The 22,299-nt window shown below is 54.2% G+C and overlaps 1 protein-coding gene across 1 annotated transcript; it reads left to right on the plus strand.

The window, feature by feature from the left end:
• The first annotated feature begins 730 nt into the window (after nucleotides 1-730).
• Nucleotides 731-17,752, plus strand: HIP1R (huntingtin interacting protein 1 related). Its single transcript, XM_057385640.1, has 32 exons — nucleotides 731-921; nucleotides 5,597-5,660; nucleotides 6,060-6,202; nucleotides 6,492-6,548; nucleotides 6,750-6,830; nucleotides 6,939-7,015; nucleotides 7,260-7,321; nucleotides 8,259-8,399; nucleotides 8,765-8,822; nucleotides 8,910-8,985; nucleotides 9,106-9,243; nucleotides 9,327-9,385; nucleotides 9,451-9,523; nucleotides 10,113-10,296; nucleotides 10,377-10,465; nucleotides 11,071-11,187; nucleotides 11,570-11,671; nucleotides 11,794-11,988; nucleotides 12,163-12,310; nucleotides 12,526-12,612; nucleotides 12,841-12,948; nucleotides 13,264-13,400; nucleotides 14,133-14,243; nucleotides 14,363-14,421; nucleotides 14,586-14,616; nucleotides 14,735-14,797; nucleotides 15,295-15,395; nucleotides 15,917-16,022; nucleotides 16,697-16,820; nucleotides 16,930-16,991; nucleotides 17,095-17,280; nucleotides 17,365-17,752. The coding sequence occupies exons 1-32, from the start codon at nucleotides 829-831 to the stop codon at nucleotides 17,368-17,370; spliced, it is 3,138 nt and encodes a 1,045-aa protein (XP_057241623.1). The 5' UTR covers nucleotides 731-828; the 3' UTR covers nucleotides 17,371-17,752.
• Nucleotides 17,753-22,299: the final 4,547 nt, after the last annotated feature.

Raw genomic sequence — 22,299 nt, forward strand, 5'->3', positions numbered from 1 at the left:
AAGGGGAATAATTGGGTTAATTTATTCAGCACTAAGTGACTTAAAACCCAACTGCATTATTGACCACACTCTGAGGCTCGAATGGAAACGCTTCAAACTCAGATCCTCATTTCTGGAAGCAGCTCAAATACTCCAGGGAGCTCTTYGCTATTGTATCCTTGGACTGAATTATTATTTAAAGACAACAAAGCTTCTGTTCAGCMGCGGCCTTTCCGCAGGGTGGATGCGAGCTCCGCTCATTGACTTTCCTAACGGGAAGGTGATGTTGGAGCTCGGAATGAGCCGCGAGYGTGTGCAGGTGCTTCGGGCTGAAAGTGGCACTGAGAAGGGACGGTCACCGGGTGGTCAACGACGTTCCTGGAGCTCCTGAGCTGGGGAATCACCTCGGCGATTGATGCTCAGTGGGGTCCGCTGAGGGATGTGTCCCCTTCTCCGTGCCCGTGTCCGTGTCCGTGTCCCCTTTCTCCGTGTCCCCTTTCTCCGTGCCCGTGTGCCCCTTCTCTCCATGCCCGTGTCCCCCTTCTCCGTGCCCGTGTCCCCCGCCCCGCGGCCATATCCCCCTTCTCCGTGTCCCCCTTCTCTCCGTGTCCGTGTCCCCTTTCTCGTGGCCCGGTCCCCTGCCCGCTGTCCCCCCGGTGTCCCCCCGGTCCCACCTGCCCGCGGGGGGCGGTGCTGCAGTTCCAGTCGCGGCCGCGGGGGGCGCCCCGGCGCTCGGCGCAGTGCGCGGCCGGGAGGGGCGGGGGGCGGGCGGCGCCGGTCGCTGCCTGCCCGGAGCGCGGAGCTCCGAGAGCGCCCAGAGCGGAGCGCGGAGCTCCGRGAGCGGCCACCATGAACAGCATCAAGAGCGTGCCGGCGCGGGTGCTGAGCCGCCGCGGCGGGCACAGCCTGGAGGCGGAACGGGAGCAATTCGACAAGAACCAGGCAAGGGCGGCGGGAACGGGGGGGAGGGGGGCGGTGTTGTGTTCACGGTCCCGGTTCTAGTCCCGGTTTTAATCCCGGTTCTAATCCCAGTTCTAGTCCCCGTCCTGCTGCCGGCCCGGGGAGGGGGCGGGCCGGCCSGTTCCGCGGGGCATCGCCTCGGGGCTTGCTGGGCTCGGGGGCTTCTCGGGCGATGCAATGAGTCGGGATGGGGGGCGCGGGTCCCCGCCGGGCTCCGGGCGAGCCCCGGTAACGCGGCGCGGCCGCCGTCCGTCTGTCCGTCCCCGTCCGTCCGCGGTGCCGGCGCGGCGCGCGTTCCCCCGCCCCCACCTGCCCGCCGCTTCCTCCCGCCGCGGGCCGGTCCCGCTCCCGGTCCCGCTCCCGGTCCCGGTCCCGGTGGGCACCCGCCCGTCCCGCCGCCCCCGCCTGGCCCGGCCCCGCCGAGCGCCGCCGCCCCCGCTGCCAGCAGGGCCCCCCCGCACCTCCCGGGCCTTATCGCAGGTAAACACGGCCGGCAGCGCGCAGGGAAAGTTTTACGGTGCCGGCGGAAGCGCGGCCGAGCCCGGGGGCTCCGCAGCTCCCGGGAAGAACGGGCATCTCCGCATCCCTGCCCAGCCCCGGCCCCGGCCGCACCGAGGGCTCTTTGGCACCGGGGCTGGATTCCCCCTGCCCCGCGGCTCTGGGCTGGCACAGTGCAAGCAAAGCCCAAATGCTTTTGGTGCCCCATGGTGTCCGGCTTGGCCGGGGTGTCCGGAGCCCAGTGGCCCGCACGGGGCGGGCAATCCCCGGGCGCTGATGGGGCTGGCACATGGCTGGGGGGAAATGAAACACTCGGACGGGATGGACGGAGGGATGGACARAGTCACGGGCTCGCTGCTGCCCCAGCAAAAACCCCAGTGCCCTCCCGCACGCCTCTGACCCCTCTGCTTTCGCAGGCTGTGCGTTCATCGCACGTTTTTCCCTTTGCTCCTTCGCTTTGCTGTTCCTTCCTCAGCCTCTGGGCTGCGAAGGCAGGTGGGAATGTCAGGCCTCGCAGGGTCAGGGCGCTGGGCAGGAAACGGAGCCTGTTGGGTTTGGGGAGCAACACGAGAAAACCGGCAATTCCGGTTCCCTCTGGACGCGTCTCCTTCAATCGTCCCACCGGGCACCGCTGATAAAAAATCGCGGCGGTGGCGGCGCTGCCCCGAGTGCCCGAGGACTGCCCGAGGCCAGGCAGGGCCCTCCTCCATCCCACGGCATTTTGGGCTTTTCACTGGGACTGGTGCTCTGGAAATCACTCATCCCCAGCGATGCTGTGAGCAGAGACCAAGCTAAGAAGCTGCTGCTCTCCATTAGAGCTTTTAGCTCTCCACCTCCCGTTGCTGGCCACATTCACTGCCCGGAACTGACCTTTCTTTCCAGCAGCTGCTAAAAAGGAGCTGTCCTGGAGGAGCTTTATCCTGATGTGGTTTCTGTAGTGGTGCTTCATTGAGAGCAGAGCTGTTCCGTGCCAGAACGTGGGTATTGATCTGACTTTTACCTCTAATTATAGCAGCTCTCGAGCCAGCCGCTGGTTGCCTCTGTGTCACAGGGTGCTGGTGGCACTGGTGGCACGTCCCCTCCTCTCCTCTGTGTCACAGGGGTTCTGGTGTCATCTCTCCCCTCCTGCCCAAGGGTTCTGTACCACTCTGGAGAGCGATGCTGCAGAAATCCAGAGCTCTGTCACTTTTTCCCCTGCGAGGATCTGTGTGATGCCTGTGTCMGGGGTTGCTGACCCTGCTGTAATTCCAGTCCTCGTGGGTGACCTGGAGGTCACCTGCTTTCCTTGAAAATGCTTTTGTGTTGGGCTGATGCAGAATGTCCCCTTTGGGAAGTAGGAAATCACTGCCCTGCAGCAGCACTCCCTCAGCAGCCTGGCAGGAGGAAAAACTTGCCCTTTCCTGCTGCCAGCTTTTGGTTTTATTAAACAAAAAGGTTAAAAATCCAGTGGGCTGTGGGAATCTACAGGATTTCATTGTGTGTGACTGCCAAGTGGTGTTTTTTCTYGGTGTAATTTGGGAAGGAGCAGCGTTAGGAAGGGAACTCTGRAGCTGCAGAGTTTGTAGCTCTGACAGCCCTCGTGCTTCCTGACCAGGGAGCTTTCCAGCTCCACGTCCTGCTGCCAAAAAATCTCTCCCTGGGACCTGGTGGGGATTGCAACCCTGTGGGATGCTGGGGAGCTGTGGGATGGACCATCAGCCCTCATTAAAATCAGCCTGGCAAGAAAGGGTGGATGTGAGCTGTGCTCCTTCATTTGGGCGCTTTGATCCCGGCTTTAGTCACCGCCTTGGTACGTKCGGGCTGGGAGCAAATCATCATCGGGGCTGCACCCTGGGGGCTCCCCCAGCCCCGCAGGTTTTGGGGTTGGCCCCTGGTGCCTGTCAGGGATGGGGAGCAGCCCACAGGTTTTGGGCAGGCTGGTTGTGCACCTGCAGGGACAGCRGGGACCTGCTCATCTCCAGCAGTGTCCCCAAAGGTCGGGTCAAGGTGAATGTCCCCGTTTTGGTGCCATCCTGGTGGCACAGTGTCCCAGGCTGCAGCACCGCCCCGTGCCCATCCCTGCTCCCACCATCCMGTTTTCCTGGATCTCCTGGCCAGCCTGATGTTTGAACACAGCCTGAGCTGGCAGGCTAAGGGGCTGGCACTGGTTCTGTGCCACCAGGGTTTATTTGGGACCGTGCTGGATGCAGTGTCCCGTGTTGGGGCCGTGGGTGGGCTGGGGCTGCCCCTGCGTGGATGTGAAATGGCTCAGTGGAGCCTCTGCACTGAATCACCATGGATGAAACCAACCTCCAGCAGCTYTTGGGCTGAATTTTGGCTGSTTGGGCTCGCAGTGAGACTAAGGGYAARAAATGCAATAAAACCACCCRTKCCAATGGGATTCCAGCTCTGTTTTGGGGCAGGGTCCCAGCCCACCGAGCAGCTGAGGTCAGGACTTGGGGACAGGGGACAGCATTTCCTTTCCTGGGGGTCTGCCCTCATCTCACACTTCGACTTCATCTCACACATCACACTTCAGGTTCCATGGATGGGCTGGGATGAGTGTGATGGGCTGGGACAGGCGTATCTTAGGGCAGGCAGCAAATCTCCAGTTTGGGAGATGTGCCTGCCCCATTCCCCCGTGCCAAACACCTCAACAAAGATGCAGTGACTCCCTGAGCAGCTCTGCACTGCTAGGTGCATCTCCAAACCCTGCTTTGCCTCTGCTCGTTGCTCCCCATCCTTTCTGTGGGTTCCTGTCCCTTTGGGGTCAGACTGGGAGGTGCTGGCACTCCCTGTGCCCCATCCCTGGGTTCAGGCTGCCATCGGGGCACAGCTCTGCCAGCTGCAGGCGTTTGGGTGGCTGTGGAGGCTCTGGGGAGAGGCAGCAGTGCTGTGAATGCCCATTCCCGGGCACTCCAGGCTCGTTAACCTTTGGGATAAGAGGATTACAGCGAGAGTCACCGGCTTAACTCCGCTCTGCTGTGCGGCCCCACATGGCAGGGTGACACCAGGGCTTCCCCGGGGGGACAGAGGCAATGCCAGCCCCTCTGCCCAGCTGCTGGGCTTAGCTTTGGGASAGGCTCACTTTTTGGGATGATTCACTGTGGTTTTGTCGCTGTTCTGGGCTCTTTTGGGGTGGATTTGGTGCATGGGCACCTTTGGCATCGCCCTTTYCATGTCGGGTTCCTCCTCCTCCTCTTCCTCCTCCTTCAGGAAAGCACCTCGTTTCAAAGGTGTTCCTGGACAAGCAGCCACGTGGAAGCAGGTGCTTTCCCAGGCAGGTAGATGGGATTTTTTTTTAGGTTTATTGATTTTTAGGGCTGCAGGGAGGGACGGCGTTTCTCTTCCGGCACAAGTGCTGGCAGTGGGGCCGCTTCCTGCCTTCCCAGCTGGGACCTTTTTCCTGCTGGTGACAGAGAGCTCATGGACACAGGCACAGCCTGAGAGCTCCCGGGAGGGTGAAGCAGCTCACTTGAGTCTGGTGAGGAGGAGGAAGGATGTTCTTCATCAGAACAGCAGCTCGGTTTTGCCCATCGACACACAGGAGACGCAGCCGACCCTGTCTGGGGTCATCCTTTGGAATAAATTAATGATTTGAAGTGTGCTGTGATCAAACACATCAAAATATGGCTAATCCTCCCCTGCTGATCACACTGCTCTGGGTTTTTGCTCCATCAAGACGGGCACYGAGGCTGCAGCTCCCTCCTGGCTCGGGGGCTGCGTTTCCCCACGTGCTCAGCAACATCCTCAAAAGATCCCAAACCACTCCCTCGTGGTTCAAAGGCTCCTTGTGATTACACAAACAACCCTGGAATTTGGCATCTCTCTGTCGTGCTTTAATGTTCCCCGGGCACGGCGCTGAGTTCAGGCTGCAAAAATGCAAAAATTGGTTTTTTCCTGGGACAGGGACAGCCGGGAGCACCGGCAGTAKTGGTCAGATTGTGACAGATCCTGCTGGGGACGGAGGGAATGGTTTAATGGATGCTTTGTTTGTGGGTAAAAACCTATTCTGATGTGTTACAAATGGCTTTGAGGTGACAAATGTGCTCTGAAATTCAGGGTGTTCACCAAAAGTGCCATCACTGCTCCTTGGGGGAGTTATGGGGGAGTTATGGGGGTGTTATGGGGGAGTTATGGGGTACCCCATTTGTGACAGCCTCTGTCCCTTCCTCTCCAGGCCATCAGCATCAGCAAAGCCATAAACACACAGGAGGCTCCCGTGAAGGAGAAGCATGCACGCCGTATCCTTTGCCTGGCATGGAGGAGTTTGGGGCATGGGGATGGTGTCACCCCATGATTTTGGAGCCATGGGAGCCTTGGGAGACGGGGAGAACAATCCTTGCAGAGTTTGCTGGGTGGTGCCATCCAGCAGTGAGAAGGCAGGCGAGGGCAGTGCAGTAAAATTGCATTTCTGTGGCAGTAAAATGCACACAACAAAACTGCTGGGGGAAGGTGCACCCGAAAATGAAGAATGGGGTCTCATTTGGGGGTTTTATCTGGGGTGCAGCGTCGTGCTGGTGATCCCTGTGCTCACGGGGCACCCAGGCTGTGTCCCTTTCCCATGAAAGCTGGACAAGGGCAGTCCCCAGCCCAGCCTGGCCCCGTTCCCTGTGTCCAGTTGGCCTTGACCCTGCTGGAAGGGATCATCCTGGGGACCCACCACGAGAAGGGAGCGTTCACCTTCTGGTCCTACGCCATCGGGCTGCCCCTGCCCAGCAGTGCCATCCTCAGCTGGAAGTTCTGCCACGTCCTGCACAAGGTCCTGCGTGATGGCCACCCCAACGTGAGTGTCACATCCCTCCTGTTTCACTGGCAGGGCAATTTCTGGCTCTTGCCAGCCTCCCTCTGCAGGAGAATGGGTTCCTTTCCCTTCCCAGCCTGTGGGGCTGTGGGGTGCTCTGTTTTCTCACATCTTTTAAACTTCTCCGTGCAAAACCCCGATCTTTGGGTACTTCTGAAAGGCTGGAACTTCTCCYAGAGCCAGAGAGGTGTAAGGGGCCRGATCCCTCCCCTTCCCCAGCATCAGGACAGGCAGGCTGGCACTGCCACATCCYTCCTTTCCTTGTGCCCAGGTCCTCCAGGACTGCCAGAGGTACCGCAGCAACATCCGAGAGACGGGGGACCTGTGGGTGAGTGGGGTGGGGAGGGGGTTTGTGCCTCCCGGGGGTTTGGGGTGGGTGCTGAGGGTGCTGTGGGCACGGGGAGGGTGAAGCACTCACTGGGATAACCTGCTGCCTGTGCTCCCTCTGGGTGAGGGCTGTGTCCCTRCCTCCTGTGGGGTTTGTGGGATCTGCTCCAGGCTCCCCACGTCCCCCMTCGTGTCCCCACAGGGTCACTTGCACGACAGGTACGGGCAGCTGGTGAGCATTTACACCCGGCTGCTGCTCACCAAGATCTCCTTCCACGTCAAGGTGAGCCCCTCTGGCCCCTCTGCAGCACCAGCAGCAATATCAGCAGCAGCTGATGGCTTCTTCCTGTTTTTTCCATCTTTTTCCTTCTTTTTCCTTCTTTTTCCAAAGCATCCCGAGTTCCCCCCCGGGCTCGAAGTGTCAGATGAGGTGCTGGAGAAGACTGCAGGGACGGATGTGAACAACATGTGAGTGTCCCCAGAGCTCTGTGACAGCGGGCTGGAGCATTCACAGAGGATTTTGTGAATTTTGGGATGGTGCCCGATTCCTCCTGCACCCACAGAGCGCTGTGGAGTGCAAATCCCAGGAGGAAAACCCCCAAATTCCTGTCAATTGGAGCCGTTGCCCTCGTGAGGACTCTCAGTGAACACAAACAGCTGGAATGGAGATGTCTGTGCTGCCGACTGATGAGGTTTTGCTTTGTTTTGGCAGCTTCCAGCTGACGGTCGAGCTGTTTGACTACCTGGACTGTGAGCTGAAGCTGTCGGAGTCAGGTGAGGAGGCGACAGGGGCAGGTCCCTCCCTCCCTCCCGCTCGCCCCGGGGCTCTTGAGCAATAGTTTCGCTCTTTGGTCGGGAATGGAGTTCCGGGAGCCTGAGGTTGGAGGCTCAGCTCCCTCCCTCTCCTCCTCCCATGAGATTTCTGAGCTTGTTTCTTAGCGGGATGCCCCTGKTGAAGCTCTCTAGAGGCAGCTGTAGGAAAATATTTAGGGAATGTGGCTGCTTTGAGCCCACCTGAGCAAGACAGGGAGTTGTTTTCGGAGCAGAGATGTTTTTTTTGTACAAACCACATTAATCGTGTGCATTACACAAATCAGTCCCCCTGAAGCAGAGGATGGGGCTGTATTTCTTTTTAAAGACTCATTTCCCCTTGCTGAAATGCCTCTGGGGAGGGCTGGAGGCCCCTGCTCGTGTCTCTCACCTCCTCAGGATTTTTTTCGGTGGCTCAGAGGTGGCAGAGAATGGAGCACACGGAGCTGCCCTGGAAAGCAGGGCACAGCAGGAGAGAGCGCTCCGGGCTCCTGCAGCCTCCCGCTTCTCCTCCTGACCCACTTATCCAGAGAATTTATATTCATAAATACTTTAAAGCTGCGCGGGGAAGGAGCCGGGGTGGATGCGCTGCCTGGATCCGTGCCAGGGGAAGGGATCTGTTTCCGAGCAGGGGCAGGCGAGGCTGCGGCGCCGGCGGGCTCGTCCCTGTCCCCTGCCCTGGCATCCTCTCCCACATCCCTGCACGATTAAACAGAACGGGGCAAAACCTCTCACAGCTCCAGGGCAGCRTCCTGGGGTTCCATTTCTGCTTTTTGGGGTCAGGGTGTGCAGGGTAGAGCTGAGCACCCCTTTGTTGTCCCGCTGGGTGTTTGTCCCGGCTCGGGGCAGTTCCCGGTGTCCCACACTCGCTCTCGTTAATGTTCAGCCGTGTCCCCCTCAGTTTTCCGGCAGCTCAACACCTCGATGGCCGTGTCTCAGATGTCAGCGGTGCAGTGCCGCCTGGCCCCCCTCATCCAGGTCATCCAGGACTGCAGCCACCTCTACCATTACGCCGTCAAGCTCATGTTCAAGCTGCACTCGTGTGAGTCCCGGGGCTGTGCTGTCCTTGTCCCATGGGTGATGCTGGAGCAGGTTGGGGTGGCCACTGCCGTGTCCCCGTGTCCCATCCCGTGCAGACACGCCAGATAAAGGAATTAGAAGGATTTGTCCTGGTTTGATTCGACCCCACGTGCCGTGGTGTTCCAGCTCCCTGCACGGGATTGCTCGTGCGGGTATTTCGGAGTTCCTGCACCCAAATTTCCCTGTGCTGGGGATGGGAGCGCCCCATTGCCATCCTGACCCCTCTCACCCTGCTCCCACCTGGCTTTTACCCCGCTGGCCTGTGCAGAGGAGGGGTCTGGGTGTGTGTGAGCCCCGGATCAGTCACGGCTGTCCCCTCTCACCCAGGTCTGCCGGCCGACACCCTGCAGGGCCACCGGGACCGCTTCCAYGAGCAGTTCCGCAGGTAACCGGGGCCCAGGCGGGGCGATGGGGTCCCCTCCCTCCTCCCAAACCTCCTCCCATCTCCCCTTTGTCTTTCCCTTCTCTCCAGCCTCAAAAACTTCTTTAAGAGGGCGTCCGACATGCTCTATTTCAAGCGGCTGATCCAGATCCCTCGGCTGCCGGAGGTAGGGCAGGGTTTGCTGTGGTGCTCTGGAGAGCCTCTGGGTGGATTTGGGGTTTGGGGACGCTGCAGAGGGACCCTGTCATCAGCATGGGGGTGGCTGCAACCACTCCTGTCCCTKCAGAGCCCCCCAAACTTCCTGCGGGCATCGGCGCTGGCTGAGCACGTGAAACCCGTGGTCGTCATCCCCGAGGAAGCCCCCGAGGAYGAGGAGCCCGAGAACCTCATCGAGATCAGCACAACTTCCACCACGGAGCCGCAGGTGGGGTCCTGGAGCTGGGCTGGGGTTGATCTGGGGTTGTTTTCCCGTGTCTCAGCTCAGCTCAGCACCCCTGTCCTCCCCAGATCTCCTCGGATCTGTTCGAGCAGACATTTGGGCCACCCAACGGCGTTTGGGATGACAGGTACGGGGGAACCGGGGGGACCCAGGGGCTGCTGCCCCCAGGGACCAACCTGCCCTGYTCCACAGGGATGCACAGATCGAGAGCCTCAAGAGGGAGGTGGACACGCTCCGGGCCGAGATGGAGAAGGTCAAGCTGGAGGTACAGCCTGGCTGGTGGCGGGGAACGGGGTGGGTTTTGGTTCCGTGGTGTGGAAACCCCAAAGGGATGTGGCAGGAACGGGGTCCTGGTGTCCAGTGCTGTGTTTTGGGGCCTCTCCCAGTGCCAGGAGGTGGAGATGGGGTGGAGGCACTGAGATCTGTGCTGAGTTTATCAGCAGGAACAGAGCAGCAATTTGGGCAAAGGGGACAGGTTTCTGTGCATCCCATGGGTGCTGTGCCCAAATTGCACCTGGACAGGGGTCCTGGGGAGGACAGGGCTGTTCCCAGTGCCCAGTGATGCCCCAAATCACAATGGGGCACCTGGATAGGGGTCCTGGGGAGGGCAGAGCTATTCCAGTGTCCAGTGATGCCCCAAATTGCAGCTGGACACTCGGACAGGAGTCCTGGGGAGGGCAGGGCTGTTCCCAGTGCCCAGTGATGCCCTAAATCACAGCTGGAGATCTGGACAGGAGTGCTGGGGAGGACAGGGCTGTTCCCAGTGCCCAGTGATGCCCCAAATCACAATGGGGCACCTGGTCAGAGGTTCTGGGGAGGACAGGACCATGCCCAGCTCCCGGTCACCCCCGCAGGCACAGCGCTACATCACCCAGCTCAAGGCTCAGGTGAACAGCCTGGAGGGAGAGGTGGAGGAGCAGCGCAAGCAGAAGCAGAAGGCGCTGGTGGACAACGAGCAGCTGCGGGACGAGCTGGACAGGCTGCAGAGGGTGAAGCAGGACAGCGACCGTTCGCAGAGGCTCTGTGCTGAGGCTGAGAGTAGGTGCCCAGCAATGCCCAGCGGTGCCCAGGGGATGGGGTGGCCTGGCTGTGGCCACTGAGGGTCTCTCTCCCTGCAGAGAAGGCCAACGCCACCGAGATCCGCTACACGAAGCTGAAGGAGAAGCACAGTGAGCTCATCAACACCCACGCAGAGCTCCTGAGGAAGGTAACGCTGCTGCCAGTGCGGGCAGGGACTCGTGCTGAGGGGTTAAAGTCCTCTGGTTTGGGGTTGGGGSATCCAGGGCAGAGCTGAGCACCTTTTCCCTCTCCTAGCATGGTCCCTTTGGGTGTTTTTGCTGCTGTTTTTGGTCTGTTTTGTGGTTGTTTCTGCTGATTTTTGTGGCCGATGTGGCTGCTGGGATATCCCTTGTACCAGCAATCATGGATGGGATGCTTGGCTCTAATCCTGGCTCTCARGCTGCTGATGGAGATCCCATGTCCCACTCGTGCCACTCACCTTGTTTGCTTTTTGTTTTGTGTGTTTTGGTCCTGCTTTTGTCCCTCTGTCCCTCTGCCACCACCGGTGTGGCTCATTCCTGCCCAGCCCTCCTGTATCGGTCCCATCACTCTCTGAGCACGGGGCAGGGGACACCCCTTGAATCCATTTAGGGGCTGCTGTGAGAAAGGCATCTCAGAGTTATGAGCCAGAATTTGTTTGGGATGAGTGTGGGAATGGCATCTCAGAACGATGAGCCAGAATTTGTTTGGGATGAGTGTGGGGATGGTGAGAGCCCCTCTGGGAGCTCCAGCTGAGCCCTGTGTCCCCCACAGAACGCCGACACCGCCAAGCAGCTGACRGTCACACAGCAGAGCCAGGAGGAGGTGGCACGTGTCAAGGAACAGCTGGCATTTCAGGTGGAGCAGGTCAAGCGAGAGGCCGAGATGAAGGTGAGCTCTGGATCCTTCCCTGCTCYCCAGCCAGCCCTGAGCCCTTCCCAGCCTGGGAAAGACACGGTTTGGTGCCAGGGAAAGCGGGGGTTTGCTGCTGTCAGGCCCTGGCCCATCAGGAAGGTGTTTATGTATTCTTCATTCCCTCTTGCCCAAATCTGCCTTTTCTTCCCCCAAGAAAACACCACAATGCAAATTGATGGGTTTGAGCGCTTTCATTCTCTGGGGCTCAAGCTGGGGGCTGCTCCCAAAATCCCTGGTGTGGTAAAATGAGCCCTCCCAGGAGATACCCCCAAACCCCCTCCCCTCCAAAYGTGGCTGGGTTCATCCCCTCCATCGTGCCATGGTGGTGGCTGAGCCCTGGGCACGGGTGTGGCTGCAGCTGGAGGACCAGAGCGTGCAGATGGAGCAGCTGCGGCAGGAGCTGGACGCGCGGCGGGACGAGCTGGAGCAGGCGCAGCGCTCGCTCAGCCACGCCAAGCAGGTACAGCCCAGAGCCCCCAAACCCCACCAGTGCTGAGCCTGAGGGCCTCAGCTTCCCCCTGAGGCTCCCAGAGGTGACAGGGAGTGACAGGGCAGTGACAGGGTGTGCTGGCCCCCACGCAGGCGGGTGTGGAGCTCAGCGCCCAGGTGGACGCCCTGCACGCYGAGAAGGAGGTGCTGCGGCGGTCAGTGAGCGAGAAGGAGTGTGAGCTGCTGTCCACTCGTGGCCTCGTGGAGGAGAAGGAGCTGCAGCTGAGCCAGGAGGCAGACAGGGCCACGAGGGAGATCCGAGAGCTCCAGGGCAGGCTCCTGGAGAAGGTAGGGTGCTGCTGTGGGAGTGTCTGGGGGATGCTGGCCCATGGGATACCGCTGGTGCTGGCAGTCAGGGGATGCTCGGGTGTAATCCTGAAAAGGGCTCTCAGGGGATGTGCTGCTGGTGCTGGGGATCCTGTGTTATCACTGTGCCACTCAGCCGTTCCTCCTGCCTCCCAGAGCAACCAGGAGCAGAGCCTGCAGCAGCAGCTGCTGGAGGATCAGTTCGCTGTGCTGCAGGAGACGGTGCGGGAAGCGCAGGGCATCCTCCGCGATGCCATGGCCAAGCTGGACGACCCCCTGCACCTGCGCTGCACCAGCTCCCCAGGTGTGTGCTGCTCCTTCAGGGCTGGGCCCTGTCCTGCACAGAGAACATCTCATGGCATTTTTTCCATCATGTCCGAGGCTGTTGGGGTTGGATTTCCTAAGATGGATTTTTAGCTCTCAGATCCAGCATTATTTTGCTGAGATTTTAGTGCAGTTCCCTGACCACTCAGCACTGGTGCAGACCCTGGCCGGGCTAACGGGTGGAATTCCTTGCAGATTACCTGCTGAGCCGGGCGCAGGCGGCGCTGGACTCCACGGATGCCCTGGAGAAGGGGCACGCGCAGTACGTGGCCTCCATGGCAGGTACCTGGGGCTGGGGACCGGCGCCTTTGCTCCCAGCCCGCCCCTGTTTGTGCCCATCCCGCAGGGGCAGTGCCTGGTGACAGAGGGGGATGGGGTCCCGTGTGCTGGTTCAATCTGGAAGGGTCAATCCCCACATCTCTGAGCCCTGCACCCATCCTCGAGTGCCTTTGGGGACGGGCAGGGGGTGCCCTGGGCTGGCAGCTCCTGACCCCTGTGCTGTCCCCGCAGATGCTGCAGGGCTGGTGGGGGCTCTGGCCCTCTTTGCCCACCTGACGGCCGACACCATCGTCAACGGCAGCGCTACGTCCCACCTGGCCCCCACRGACCACGCTGACCGTGAGTGCACGGGGAGTTTTACCCAGGGGGGAGTTTTTCCTCATGGGGCTTTTTTTAGGAGGCTTTGCCCAAGTCCCTTCCACCAGGGGCAGATTTTACCCAGGAGGGCACATTGCCCACACTCCCCGACATTCCCTGTCCCTGTCCAGGTCAGGAACATCACGCTGCTCCTGGAAACTCATTTTTAACCTTCCAGCAGAAATTTGCTGCCGGTGCTCAGCTGTGGCTGAGGGGAGGAGGAAGATGAGGGTGGCAGGGGTGTGATAAGGGTCCCACTGCCTGGTGAGGGCTGGCAGTGACCCGTGCTGTCCGCAGGGCTGACCGAGACGTGCCGGGACTGCGGCCAGCGGAGCCTGGACTACCTGGACGAGCTGCGGGAGCGGCAGAGGCTGAGCCGGGCTGAGCTGGGGGACGTGCGGCGAGCGCTGCGAGGGGTCCTGCAGCTGGCCCAGGTAGGAGATGTGACACAGCACAGCCATGTGGCTGCCAGGGTGGGTCCCAGGGAACGCTCTGGGGTGGTTTGTCCTCCAAACTCACAAGTTGTGGTGCTTTCCTTGAGCTGTCTCACCTGCTGAGCTCTGAGGCCCTTCCTGGAGGTGTGCAGAGCCTCAGATCAGCCCAGTGACTCCTGTGGAATGAAATTTCCCATCTTTCAGATATTCCTTCTTATGAAGCACCTCTCAGTCTTTTCCTTTGCACTACTCAGTTCTCCAGAGCCCTCTGGAGCACAAACTGCTCCTGTGATGGAGCTTTGTCACCTTAATTTGGGGTATTTCTTAACTCTGAGCTCCCTGGGCTGTGTTTGCTGCGAGTTGGTGGCACCTGTGCCTTTGCAGGCTGCAGAATGCTGCTCCTGTGGCTTGAATTATATAGTGGGGAGGGGGGAAAAAAGAATTGGATACCTTGGTTTGTAGTGATTTTTTATAAATAAATATTATAAATATGATATATTAAACATATATAAAATATATTTCATTATTAGTAGTTATTTAATTATATTTATTATGTATATATAATATTAAATATATATTTAATATGAAAATTAAATAAAAATATAAATAATTTAAAATAAATAATAATAAAATAATAAATAATAATAATAAAATTTAAAATAAATTTAAATAATTTTAAATAAATTATCTCTGTGCCTAAAACCTCCTGGTGCCTGCTGCCTCCTCTGGCAGGAGCTGAGACCCAAGAGCTTGGACATCAAGCAGGAGGAGCTGGGGGACATGGTGGAGAAGGAGATGGCCTCCACGTCTGAGGCGATCGAGGATGCTGTCAGGAGGATAGAGGTGGGACAGAGCTGCAGGATGGGCCCTTCTGGGGCCTTGGGGTGGTGGGGTGGCCTTCACTCCTCCACCCTTGTCACCCCTGTGTGGCATCCAGCCCCTCCTCTTGTGTTTGCCACCAGGAGATGATGAGCCAGGCCAGGAGYGAGAGCTCTGGGGTGAAGCTGGAGGTGAATGAGCGGTGAGTTTCGGGGAGGAATGTGTGACAGGTTTGTGCCCTGGGGCACAGATCCCTGTGCTCTGCTCCAAGACAGGCTGCCTAGTCTCCAGAAAAAAAAAAATATTTTCTGAGGTCAAAGCTGCTTCTGTGGATGCTGAACACTTTTTTTTCTCATTTCTCTCCAGGATTCTGAACTCCTGCACGGATCTGATGAAGGTCAGTGCCACAGAAACCCATCTGGGGTGCACAAAACAGAAACCTCCCACCATCAGCAGCATCAATCCTCTTCTGTAAGACCCCCATCAAACCCTAAACCTCTTCTCCTTCATTCCAGGCTATCAGGCTTCTTGTAACAACATCTACRAACCTACAGAAGGAGATAGTGGAAAGTGGCCGGGTGAGTCCTCCCTTACACTCATCTCTCCATGCTCACATCAGATACAGGAGAATTTCCCCCAGATTGCAGAAATATTCTGGATTTCATGGTTTTCCTGGTTAGAAGCACTCTGGATTTCATSGTTTCCCTTGTTAGCAGCACTCTGRCAGTCCCAGTTSCTGGGGATGGGCTGCTCAGCCCTGTGCTCTCTGCACACATTGCTGTCACCCTTGCAAAGCCTTGTCCCTTTAAAGATGATGGCCCAAACTTGTGTGTTTTAAACTAAACCCAGCCCGAATTTGCAGGCTTTGGACTCTGATGTTGTTTCTCTGGATAATTATTTAAGCAGGTAGATAAGAGCAGCGTGAAGGGCACAGAAATGCTGTCACTCCCTCGATTTATGCCTTTATATACGAATTTATATTTTTTATACTTTATATGGATATTTTACGTGGATTTTTATGTTGTTCTACATTAGACACAAGTTAATCCAGGCCATAATATTCTCATAACAACAGGGGGCAGCAACAACTCAGGAGTTTTACGCCAAGAACTCGCGCTGGACCGAAGGGCTGATCTCAGCCTCCAAGGCCGTGGGCTGGGGAGCCACACAGCTCGTGTAGGTACCCCCAGATCTGRAGCTTCTCCTGGGACACAATTCCATGAGGAGCATCATTGCTGGCTCCTTATGGAGATTTTTCCTGATTTTTTTATGGATGCTCAGTTTGGCTCGTTGCTAATTCCAAATGGAGCATCGTAGCCCGGGTCATCCCAGCCAGATTTGATTTCACCCAATGTGAGATCAAATCCCCCACATCCTGGGATGGCTGTGGATGGATTGTTGGGTTTGGGGCAGGGTGATCCCTTGTGCCAGTGCAGGAAATGTGGGGGGAAGTCTTTTGGGCAAAGCTTTAAAAATCTCATCCATTATGGAAACAAAACACTGGATAATAATTGCTCTGTAAATGAGCTTTAACAACAGTTGGACTCAAAGATCTTAAGAGATCTTTGCCAAMTTTAACAATTCTCAATTCTGTAATTGCAAAGCTCTGGATCGAGCTGCTGATTTCTGAGGGTGTTAGAGGAGATAAAGGATCTGCACTTGTTTCTAACACAAATCTCCTTTCCGACCCGACACAGGGAGTCTGCAGACAGGGTTGTCCTGCACACAGGGAAATACGAGGAGCTGATCGTCTGCTCCCACGAAATCGCTGCCAGCACAGCCCAGCTGGTGGCTGCCTCCAAGGTGGGTGTCCCTGCAGGATCCTCGGGGTGTCTCGTGGAGCTGTGGGTCATTCTGTCCTGCTGTGTGCCCAGGGATGGGTGCCCATCCTGCCTTCCAGTCCTGCAGCCTCCCAGAGGCTTCCCTGCCCCTGCTCTTTTCTAGTCAAAGATTTGGATCCCTGTGTCTTCACCTGCATTAATATTCCCACATCCGAGGCTTGCCTTGGAAATGAAGATGTGGAAAATCTCCCGTCTCCCTCCTGTCGAGCTGGTTATGAAAATGTTAATAATGAGCAAGAACTCAAAAAAAGCAGCTGCAGGAGCCGAGATTGAGGATGGTGRATTTTGGACCTGGCCACCTTTCCTGCTCTGAGAGGTGGATGTTTCAAGGGATGCAGGTGTGGGGGGAAGGGGATCCACACAGGTTTTTACAGCAGATGGTTTTGAAATTCAGAGCRCGGTTAAAAAATCAGAGCTGTGTTTTCACTGAGGGTTTGGCGCAGGTGGGAGCAGGGCTGGTGTGGTGCCCTGGGGCTGAAGGGCTTTGCAGGGATCACCTTGTCTGGCCCTGATGGGATCACTGAGGATAAACCATCCCATCTGTCCATCCATCCATCCATCCTTTCCTCTCCAGGTTTTCATGCCCAAAAGCTCTTTTCCTATGGGCACCCACATCCATCCCTGTGCTTATTGCAGGTGAAAGCAGAGAAGAGCAGCAGGAACCTGGCCAAGCTCCAGGAGTGCTCACGCAATGTCAACGAGATGGCAGCCAACGTGGTGGCTTCCACCAAGTCAGGGCAAGAGCAGATTGAGGAGAAAGGTGAGGTTTTTTTGCGAGGAAAAGGTAAAAAACCCTGCCCTAAATCCATTTGTGGCCTGGGGAAGACCCTGAGGGCCACACTCAGCAGGAGCTCTGCTTTTCTCCACAGACACCATGGATTTTTCGGGCATGTCCCTCATCAAGCTGAAGAAGGAAGAGATGGAGACACAGGTACGGCCCCGAGGCGGGCTCAGCGCGGTTGTGGACACACCTGGACCTGCCCTGGGKGTCCCTGTRCCCTCAGCACGGGTCCCAGGCTGGTTTTTGGGCGCAGGTGAAGGTGCTGGAGCTGGAGAAGCGGCTGGAGGGCGAGCGGGTGCGGCTGGGCGAGCTGAGGAAGCAGCATTATGTCCTGGCCGGGGGCTGCGACCCCGAGGATGAGGAGATCAGACCGGCACCGGCCCCGCGACGAGGAATCCTCAARAAACCGCCCATCGCCCAGAAACCCGGCCTGGCTGAGGTGAGGCCATGCTGGGGCTGTGACCAGGGTGGGGTTGGAGTTCTTTGTCACCTTCTGACCTTTGGTTTTGTCCCTTTGTCGCAGCCCTAGCGAGAGTCCAGCCCGGACCATCGCGGTGCCTTCGCGCTGCTGTGCCTTCACGCGCGGGGCCTCCTCACCGCCCGGCCCGCAACAAATCCCCCCCAACTGGATGTTTTTTAAGGAATATATTTTATTTTTGGTTTTTCTTGTTTCTTAACTGCAGAGCAGCGGGGTTCCCGCACTCTCCAGGCTCTCCTCTTCCTTCTCCTCTTCCTCCTCCTCACCCTTTTCCTTCTCTTCCTCCTCCTTGTTTTTCTCTTCCTCCTCGCTGCCTACCGGCTCTCCCGGTTTAATTTAATTTGGGGTTCGTTTGGGTTAATTTTGTTTTGGTTTTTTTTTTAAAAGGACTTTATCAGCACTAGAAGTTTTCAGTAAATGTAGCTCTACTGTACTGCTCAGACCCTTTCCAAGAACTGTGAACTGGTTTTACAGTAGGAAACTGGTGGGCTTTTCTTGCAACCATTTTTTTAAAAATTCCCCTTTTTCCAGCCTGAGGAATATTTAACTTCATTTTTGGCGTGGGATCAGCCCTCAGCAGGAAGGGAAATGTTCACCTTCCCCAGCGCACAGAGCAGGGCTTTTGTAAGGGAAAAGCAGTTACTGACACACACTGGCAATAAGGATACAAACTTTTTTTTTTTTTTCCTTTTCTATTTTTTATTACTACAGCAATGTCAAGGGATCAGTTGCATTATGTTTTATATTTAAGATAATTAGCAGAATTAAATCTAACCGTGGCCTACRGGAGCCGGGGGCTAGAGAAGTCTGCAGCAATAAGGAATTACTGATGTGGAGAGATGCGGGGGCAGAATCAAAAAATCCTGTCAGCTGTGTCTTCCCTCGGAGCAAAGACCTGGATGTAGATTATTAAAGGAGCAATATTTAAAATAAATTTGTGTTGCTTTGTTGTTGGGGAGGCGGTTGATGACAGGGCCAGGGCCGTGACAGGAATTCTGTGGATTGCAGCAAAATGAGCTGTGGGGCAGAGAGGCAGTGAATTAGCTAAATGTGTATAAATATATTTACACATAAAATATATTATAGATACATTTATATATAAAATAATTATATATTGTAAATTATATATAAAATAAACCAATATATATATAAATATAAAAATATATATGTATAAAAATGCATATATATTGGATGTGTAGCCATAWATATCTATGGTTCTGCATGTGCATATACATATATATGCATTTTTTCATATTTTATGTACCTATACTGTTAAGCACTATATATAAAATATAATATATAATTTTACATGTAATAGATAATTATATATAATTATATTATTATAGATATTTGATAGGTAATATGGGTAATATATATTAGTACATATGTATCATATGTTGAATATACATTATTATATATCTATTATATATAATATAGGTAATATATATTAGTACATATTATGTACTATATACATGTTCCATATATATATACATGTTCCATATATATAATTATATATCTGTTATATCTATTATATATAATAATAGAGGTAATTATATATTAGTACCTATTATGCACTATATACATGTTCCAGATATATAATTATATATCTATTATATATATTATAGATATGTATATAATAGGCAGTTGTATATGACACACAATATCACACGGTTGATAAGACTGAAGCATTTAGAATTCAGCATGACAGGGTGACCACAGCTGCCTTGTGTTTAGGTGGCGATTCCTGAGGGTCCTTTTCATGCTCAATCAACATTTTCATCCGATCCCTYGTTACCCTCAAACCAAATTACAATCAAACCTCATAAAAGCCGCAGTAAAACCCAGGGTTTTCCACCCTTCTGACTGACAAGAGGCTGTAAAGCAGTTAACTGCAATTACAAGTGGCTGTATCTCAGGTAAACACATTTATAAGGTATTTCATTATTTATTTTAGTTGTGTAGCAGTCTSGTGATGGCTGAGGTTGCACCGCACAGAACTGACTTTACAGGTTTATGGGCAGTGACACATAAACACACGAGTGCCAGGGCTCATTGCCCAACCGTGTGTGGGCAAAGTGCATTCCCCAGTGCAGGGCTGTGGTGTTGCTGGGCAGGGAGAGCAGCTGCTCTGCTCCCGCAGGTTCTGCTGAGATCCCTCCAGCCTGGAGGATTGGATCCTGCTCAGCCTTTCCGACTGGGTTACACAGCCGTGCCCCTCGGGTGACTGCTGTCACATCAAGTGACAATGACACAGCAGTGGCAGGGGCCAGCTCCCTGCTGAGTTTCATTTCTTTCAGAGCCCTTTTCCCTCAAGGAAGTGCTTTCTGCAGTAGCTCAAGGTCTATTTATAGAGAGTGATAAAGATATATTTGCTGGGAGACTGATGTCATCCAACCACTCACACCATCGCATTTCATCACGGAAATACTGATTAATCAAGAATGCAAACTTTTAAACTCTCACTACCATAAGTCTAGCCACAGTCCTACTTAAAGTTTAAAGAATTCAAAAATAAAATGTRGCTTTAAGATTGTTGCTGTGGTTTAATGTAACTTGTTTACCCCCACCGCTCTCACACTATGATTTACTAAAAACCACCCWGGCCAGCATAATCAAAAGTCTCAAAAATTAGCAGCAAAAATAAAAATAGGCTCTATAAATCACTTAAAATGTAATCTAAGTTAATTTTTGTACAAAAMCCAATCTTGCTGTCCAGTCCAAGATTTTTCTTCAGTCCTGTACATTTTTGGAAAGTGTTTGCTATTTGTAGCTGACAGAAACATCAGAATGACAAACTGTGTGCAAAGGTTTATTTTGAGGCTTCATCAAGACATCCTGCTGTGCAGGATCCAATTTGCTAATGACTTTTAAATACCATTATTGTGGTTGTGGAAGATGAGAGGAAGACATTTCRCTCGATGTGCTCCTGAGAACAAATTTTACTCAGTACCTGTGGGAGAAGCAGTGGAAAATAACCAAATTGTGAAATGTTACCTTCTGCTCTCCTCCACTGAGGTTAGTAAAGTACAATTTATTTTTTCTTCAAGCAACCCTCAAAGAGTTTGTTATCACAGCTCTCCTCTCAGTGGCCAAACCTCCAGGAACCACAGATGAGTTTGAACACCAGCACACGAAGCAGCAGCAGCAGCTCAGCATCTGCAGAGAGCAAAGCTGGCAAAACACAAGTGTCAGATCACTGTGGGGGAAAAGGCGCATTGAAATGAAGCACACAAATAGGAAACAGGCTGGTACAGGCTCTAGGAAGTCAGGTAAAAAACCCAAACCACAAAACTTCTGCAAAAGTATGTTTTTAAGAGCCCTTGAAGCCATGAMCAGCAGCCACTCCTCTGCAAGGCAAGTTTTTTCTCTGCTGTGCCCAGCCAGGCATGAAAACATGAGTCTGGGCAACACAATATTTAGGGATGGTATTTCCCAAATGACCCACTCAGAAAAATTACTTGGGAAACTCAAAAACATCTAATAAAATCATTTAATGAATGTTTCATGGGTATACAAGTTTAAATCAAAAAAATACAAAGCTGATCTGGATTCCCCTCATACCACGTGAGACAACACACCCAGGCCAAAAGGCATTCCCAATTTCTCCCAAACCAGCATTTTCTTCTCAACCAGGTGGTCTCATTCCAGTGCTGAGAACTGGAGCCACTTTGTCAYCTCCTATCCTCTAGATGTGGCTGGCTTCCTTCAGGACTAACAAACCTCTCCAAAATTAGCCCATCCCAAGCAGTGGTTGCCAGAATAATGTGCAATTTTAAGTGCTCGTAGCAAGGTGTGGGATTATGTGGTGARAGGAAACATTTTTAGCTTTGAGGGAAAAAATAATTCCTACTCCTCACCTACGGGAGTGCAGAAAAAGCACCTTTGAGAGGGTTGGAAATAATAATTATTAAAAAATAGCTTTTAGCTTACAGTAAGATCCAGGGYTTGCATTTTCACATCTCCAGCCTCGGCAGCTCAGGATTTGTCCTGCAGGTAGGGGAAAAAATAGAGACTGAGGCTCAGAGCCCAGCACAGGGAAAGCCTCCTTCAGGGACAAGGTGTCCTGGGGCACAGGGCACCTGTAAAACATCAGCTGAGACCAAAAATCTCTCAAAAAACCTCAAGCAACACRTCCAGTTTCCAGTGACCAAGTCTCGGAGCGGTGAAGAGGCAAACCTGTAAAAACCTGGTGTGAGGGATATTAATGTTCAACCCGAGAGGACTCAAATTACAGGAGCAAGGGTGAGGGAAGGAGCTGTGCCACCTCCAGGGAAGGGACAGGCCAAGGCCATGTGGAGCACTGGAGTGTCCCCRACACAACAGCACCTGAACACCGTGTGAGTCCCTTCCTGGGGTGACATTTGTCACCCCTGCTGGGTGACACCTTCACACTGTGAACAATCCAACCCAGGATGAGCTCCCTGGACACCCCKCTCTGGAACAGGCACAGCTGCAGCTCTGTGATCATTCACTCCCCAAAACAGTGGAAATTCTTAGAAGAGCTGAGCTGAAGAGCTGCGGTTTTTATATAACACCTTCCCCGGCCCTCGCCCACCTGCTCTGAGTCAGCACAGCGGGTTCTCCTCATCTGCACTTTCCCTTTGCTGCAGAAGGTGATSGAATCTCTGCAGCCACCACAAACGGAACCCATCAAGAAACAATTAAAAAAGGGCTTTTCTTCCCTGATCAGTTATTCCACGCTAGGATTCCTATTTCACATTGCTGCTGAAGTGACAGATATCACAGAAAATTACATCAGGTCTTTTCTGCCCTCTGACTCATATTCCTAAATAACTCTGGTTGACTCATTTCTCCTAACTTGGCTGAAATCTAAGATTTTCCTGTCTTCAAAAATAAAAGCTTTCTCCCTTCAGCTCTTCCAGGTGATTCTGAGTGTTCCCACTAGCTAATTGTAGGAAGTTAGCTGAAAAGCAAAGGGATTTCACCTGACAGACAGCCCACCTACCTCGTTGCCATGAT

This window comes from Malurus melanocephalus, unplaced genomic scaffold (genome assembly GCF_030028575.1).
Source record: "Malurus melanocephalus ecotype Western Australia unplaced genomic scaffold, MMel_1.1 scaffold_849, whole genome shotgun sequence".
NCBI classification, from domain to species: Eukaryota; Metazoa; Chordata; class Aves; order Passeriformes; family Maluridae; genus Malurus; species Malurus melanocephalus.